General features: G+C 58.1%; 1 protein-coding gene across 1 annotated transcript in view; it reads left to right on the top strand.

Annotated features, from left to right (window-relative positions):
• Window positions 1–418: 418 nt before the first annotated feature.
• Window positions 419–5,640, top strand: part of LOC102442211 (leukocyte immunoglobulin-like receptor subfamily A member 6) — a 7,232-nt gene continuing 2,010 nt past the window's right edge. Inside the window, exons 1-9 of the mRNA XM_023746446.1 lie at window positions 419–452; window positions 632–667; window positions 831–1,115; window positions 1,262–1,564; window positions 1,776–2,072; window positions 2,324–2,626; window positions 2,902–2,952; window positions 4,264–4,380; window positions 5,091–5,146. Of these exons, the coding sequence (XP_023602214.1) occupies window positions 419–452; window positions 632–667; window positions 831–1,115; window positions 1,262–1,564; window positions 1,776–2,072; window positions 2,324–2,626; window positions 2,902–2,952; window positions 4,264–4,380; window positions 5,091–5,146 (1,482 nt within the window). The remainder of the gene's footprint in view (window positions 453–631; window positions 668–830; window positions 1,116–1,261; window positions 1,565–1,775; window positions 2,073–2,323; window positions 2,627–2,901; window positions 2,953–4,263; window positions 4,381–5,090; window positions 5,147–5,640) is intronic.

The following is a 5,640-nucleotide window of genomic DNA, read 5'->3' as shown; positions in this document are numbered from 1 at the left end:
CTTGAACCAGGGAGTCTTGGAAATGCTGAGGCCACTGGGAAACTGATCAGCAGAGTCTATTATTAATGAGTTCCCTCAAGAGCCGTGGTCATTGTCCAATTGGGCTGTTCAGAGCCAGATTCTCAGAGGAGGATCAGGACCAGAACCTGGGTCCCGCCCTATCAGAGCAGGAGTCAGACCATCGGACACATGAGACCCTGAGGATCAGGTGAGACCTGAGAACCTGTCTCCCCCTCAGCCCTCATCCGGGGGAGATGCAGAACCAGGCCCAGGGCGGGGTCCTCCCTTGGCTGTGGGTCCGCAGCTGTGAAAACCCAGAAGGCGGAAGCAGCTCCGGACCCACCACATCCTGTGCGTCTCTGTCCTTCAGGCCCAGGCCTCCTCCATCTGCAGAGCAGGAGCCCTCAGAGCAGACGCCATGACGTCCATCCTCTCTGCTCTTCTCTGCCTCGGTCAGTTGTGGACATGGGGAGGGAAGGCAGAAGGGAGAGCTGGAGGAAGGGCAGGGTGTTTACACCCCCTTGTTCATGGGGTACGTCAGGCTCAAGCAGTCCAAGTGGATGGGGCCTTAATGGAAAGGGAATCAGCTGAGACCTCCGGGTGCAAATCTCTCACAGGGACTCTCTTCCAGGGCTGAGTCTGGACCAGAGGACCCATGTGCAGGCAGGTGAGTCCTCCCCAGGCTCCATGTCCCTCCTCTTACTTCACCCCTGGGGCTCAGCAGGGAGCACAGAGGTCCTGGGATGAGGTGATAAAGTGAGAGTGTCTTGGGCTGAGCTGGGGATGAGGGTGGGAAGGTCTTTGTAAAGCAGCCTCTGGTTTCCTTTTAGGGACCCTCCCCAAACCCACCATCTGGGCTGAGCAAGGTGATGTGATCCCCTGGGGGAGCTCCGTGACCATCTGGTGTCAGGGGACCCCAAGGGCTGAGGAGTACCGACTGTATAAAGAGGGAAGCCCAGCATCGTGGTACCAACAGAAGACACTGGATCCCGGGGACAGAGCCAAGTTCTCCATCACACACATGACAAAGCCTGATGCAGGGAGATATAGCTGTTCCTATCACAGTCCCAGTGGCCAGTCAGAGCGCAGTGACCCCCTGGAGCTGGTGGTGACAGGTGAGAGGACACTCAGGGGTCCCAGCCTCAGGTTGTGCCCTAAGGAAGGGGGTCTGATTTCACGGTGTCTCCCTCTCACAGCCCAGCCCTGGGGGACATGAGGGAGGTGTAAGCCCCATTTACCATGCTGCCTCCTCCTCTCCTAGGATCCTCCAGCACACCCAGCCTCTCAGCCCTGCCAAGCCCTGTCCTGACCTCAGGAGGGAAAGTGACCCTCCAGTGTGGCTCATGGGAGGGATTTGACACATTCATTCTGACTAAGGAAGGAGATCACCGGTTCTCCAGGACCCAGGACTCACAGCCACAGACAAGTGGTCAATACCAGGCCCTGTTCCCTGTTGGCACTGTGACCCCCAAACAGAAGTGGAGGTTCAGATGCTATGGCTGTTACAGGAACAGACCCAACATGTGTTCACTCCTCAGTGATGCCCTGGAGCTCCTGGTTCCAGGTAAGTCCCATTATTGTTTCATCAAAGGATTGAGGCCCTGGATACATAATTGGCATCTTTGCTGTGAGTGGAGCCCCATGGGAGATGGTGAGGTGGGTACAGGGGCACCTGGGCCAGAGACATGGAGAGAGACAGTGAGACCTGTGGACAGGCCAAGAGAATGGGGTTTATGGGAGCAGCATCCCCTGTAATTCATTTCTGGTCTCCCCAGGTGAGTCTGGGAAGCCCTCTCTCCTGAGCCATCAGGGCCCCATCGTGGCCCCTGGACAGAGCCTGACCCTCCAGTGTTGCTCTGATGTTGGCTATGACAGATTCGCTCTGCACAAGGAGGGGGGACAGGACCTCCCCGAGAGCCTTGTCCTGCAGCCCCAGGCTGGGCTCGCTCAGGCCCACTTCCCCCTGGACACTGTGAGCAGCTCCCATGGGGGCCGGTACAGATGCTACGGTGGATACAACCTCTCCTCTGAGTGGTCGGCCCCCAGTGACCCCCTGGACATCCTGGTGGCAGGTGAGGAGCCAGTGGGTTCACTCAGGGACCAAACTCTGCACAGGCCCTGCTGGGGTCTCAGGCGGTGAGGCCAGAATGACAGTGCAGGGCCCAGGGAGGGAGAGAGACAGAGAGAGACAGGATGGGGAGGGCAGAGGAGGAGACTCAGAGAAACAAAGACAGACAGAGAGTAGGGTCCTCAGAGAGAGGACTAGTGACTCACGTCAGAACAAGGTGGGCAGGCAGCCCTCACCCTCCCTCCCTCTCTCTAGGACACCTGCTTGACAGACCCTCCCTCTCGGTGCAGCCAGGCCCTAGGGTGGCCTCAGGAGAGAACGTGACCCTGAGGTGTCAGTCACAGAGCCCGAGGGACACGTTCCTTCTGTCCAAGGAGGGGGCAGCCGATCCTCCGCTTCGTCTGAGATTAAAGGATGGATCTCAGCAGTCCCAGGCAGAGTTCTCCATGAGCCCTGTGACCTCAGCCCATGGGGGCACCTACAGGTGCTACAGCTCACAAAGCAGCTTCCCCTACCTGCTGTCACTCCCCAGTGAGTCCTTGGAGCTCCTGGTCTCAGGTGAGGGCCCCTGACCCTGTGCACTGAGGTGTCAGCTCAGGGTCCTGTCACCAGCAGAATATGGGCTGAAAGGGAGAGGGGGTCTCTTGGGATGGTCACCCTTAGGATATGTTTTCCTTAGAGGTTTCCCAGCCCCTCCACTCTCTTCCCCTCACTTGGATACTGAAGCAGTGGAAGGGTCTCAGCGGCTACAGCACAGATGGAAGAGGGTGTCTGTGTGAAATCAGTCCAGGCTCAGCCCAAGCCTCTCACCCTCTTCCTGTCCTCATTTCCAGAACCTTCTGGAGGCCCCAGCCCCCCACCCACAATGCCCACCTCCACAGCTGGTGAGTCCTGGGGAGCTCTGCTCAGAGGGAGCATAGCCCACCCAGCAAGTCCTGAGAGTCTGTCAGGGGTTCGAGTGACCCAGATCCTCAAGGACTGGCTTGTGTCCCAGGGGGGCGGGGAGTCCCAGGGTCAGAGGCAGTGATGGGTGGGGTGGTCATGGCAGAGGGAGATGTCAGGTCACAGGCTGGGTATGGGAGCTGAGCTCCTGTGGGGAGATGACAGCCCCCACCCCTCCTGCCCCATCCTCATCCCAGAAGGCTCTAAGGATCGGTCTCTCCCACCCACAGGGTCAGGCACGCAGATGGGTAAGTGAGGGGGTCTGTGGGGAGGTAGGAACCTCTGTATGGACAGAGGCTGAGCTACAAGGGATTCAGGCCCCTCTGAAGTCTCTCACTTGGACACGCCCTTCCCCTGTCTGCACCTCAGTGTCTCCAGGTGTAAAAGGAGAGAATCCTTGTCCAGAGCTTAGATGTCCTGTCGGTTCTGTCCCTGACCTCCTGGGAGAGGGCCTCACAGGGAATCCCCCAGGACGTGATGTTATGGGGCCTGTCCCCTCTGTCTCAGTGACGGTGACATTGTACAGGGAGGGACAGGCAGGACAAGGGTCCGGGCACCCAGTCCTACCCCTCAGCTCAGGCTCAGCTCAGAGGAGGAAACAGGGTGGGTCAGCCCTGGCTCAGCTCCAGGCTCTGCTGCTCCTGCTGTGGGGCTGGGCGGTCCCTTCTCTCCTCTGAGTGTCGGGTTCCTGTCTGCTCCTCCCTGGTCCCATCCTGCTCACAGGCTGCTGGGAGATGAGGTGACATAAGGGCCTCACAGAGCTCAGGAAGGCAGAGCCCCCAGCCCAGCCTGACCTTCCCAAGGGGTGTCAGGGCCTGCAGGGTGGGGATGGATGGGGGAGAGACCCACAGTCCAGCCCACACTGCCCCTCCTGTCCCTGCTGTGCTGGGGGCGGGTAATGAGGAAGGACCCTCAGCTCCAGATGAGACTTAGATAGGCCCCTGCAGAGGAGGAGCCCATAGCAAGAGCTGCTGTCCACCTGGGAGGTTGGTGGCGGGCAGTGTGAAGACAGCATAGGGAACCCACATTCCCGGGTTCCAGTCCCAGCCCCTCCCCGTCCAGGCTGGGTGACCTGGGACATGTGATTAACCTCTCTGAGACTCAGTGAAGTGGGTGGTGGGGTCAGAAATCCCTGGTGCATAACTGCTGTGTAGTGAGAGGAGATAAGGGAAAGACCCCAGCATGTGCCTCACACACAGTAGGTGCTCATTAAATGTTATCATTGGCTCATTCATGATGTCCTCATGTCCTAGGTCCCATATGGGAACTGTACATCTTGATCGGGGTCTTTGTAGCCCTGTTCCTGCTGCTCTCTGTCCTTCTGTTCCTCCTTCTCCGAAACCGATGTCAGAGCAAAGACAGGACTTCACGTGAGTAGAGAATGGGGTAACCTGCTTCACAGAACGGGGGCTCAGAGCACCTGCCACAGGAAAACCAAATAGATGGAGAAGGTCAGCTGAGAAAAGGATTTCTTGAGATTTTGAAATCAGGAAATATAGAAAGAAAACAATCTCAGCACAAATACAAGTCATCTTTCATCGTTTTGAATCTCATGAAACATATGCACACGTGTGTGTTACATTTTCCCTTTTACCTGTGGAATCACAGGGGGAGGGGTCCCATTCCCAGGGCTGATTCTGTCTATCTGGACCAGCCCTGAGAGGAGCTCATGTCCAACCTCCTGCAGGAACCACACACCCCAAGGGCAAGGACAGAGGCCCACAGAACAGGTAATTCCTGCCACAAATACCCGAGACCTCTACTACCCATGGCCCAGCTCTGCCCCTCACACTCCTCTCTCCTCCCACAGCTCCGGCCCAGCTTTGGACGCCCAAGAAGAGGCTCTTTGTGAGAGGAAGAGACAGCTGCCCTGGGGGAGGGGAGACAGGGATTTCAGGGGATGATCGGGGAGGAGATGGGCTGGGAGGCTGGGGGTGGGGGGTGAGAAGGACTGAGATCCACACTGAGTGACCTGGCTCTGCACCTCATCCTGGGTTAGTGGCCCATCTGGGAGCAGGCGGGGTCTGCAGCCCTGAGATCCTGGGGACCTGCCAGGAGACACACCCCCGTTCTGCCCCAGCAGATGCTTCTGTGAAGGACCCGCAGCCTGGGGAGAGCGTGGAGCTGGATCCTCGGGTGAGACCCCTGCTCCTGTCCAGGCCAAGGACCTTCTGTTGCCCAGTTTAATTCAATGGACCCTTCCCTGTCCCACCTCACCTGCTTCTCAGCAGCGTCCACACTGACCTCCCCTCTGGGCCCCCAGGTTGTCCTGCTGTGACTCACTCCTCCTGGTTTCCTTGTGACCTCGTGGCCCCCCCTACCTGGCCCCCTTTGCCGGCCCCTCATCCTCTGTCTGACCTTGTGCAGCCCCGGGTCTCAGGAGGAGGCAGGAATAAGTGACTCACCCACAGGTCCCCAGGATGCCCTTCATTCAATCACCCAGCAGATGTGACAGGGCTCACTGTTTATTGGCTTCATTTATGGACCATTGTGCAGCCCTGAGCCACACTGTCTCCACACGCCTCGAGCTCACATGTAGATGAGGGAGACAATATGCAGACAGTGTCCGAGAGAGCAAAGTGTTATGAATAAACATAAAGCAAGAGGAGGGGATAGAGTGTATGGTGGGG

The sequence above is a fragment of the Myotis lucifugus genome, unplaced genomic scaffold (genome assembly GCF_000147115.1).
Source record: "Myotis lucifugus unplaced genomic scaffold, Myoluc2.0 scaffold_680, whole genome shotgun sequence".
NCBI classification, from domain to species: domain Eukaryota; kingdom Metazoa; phylum Chordata; class Mammalia; order Chiroptera; family Vespertilionidae; genus Myotis; species Myotis lucifugus.
Note: the sequence above shows the minus strand (reverse complement) of the source record. Positions and strands in the feature narration are given on the sequence as shown.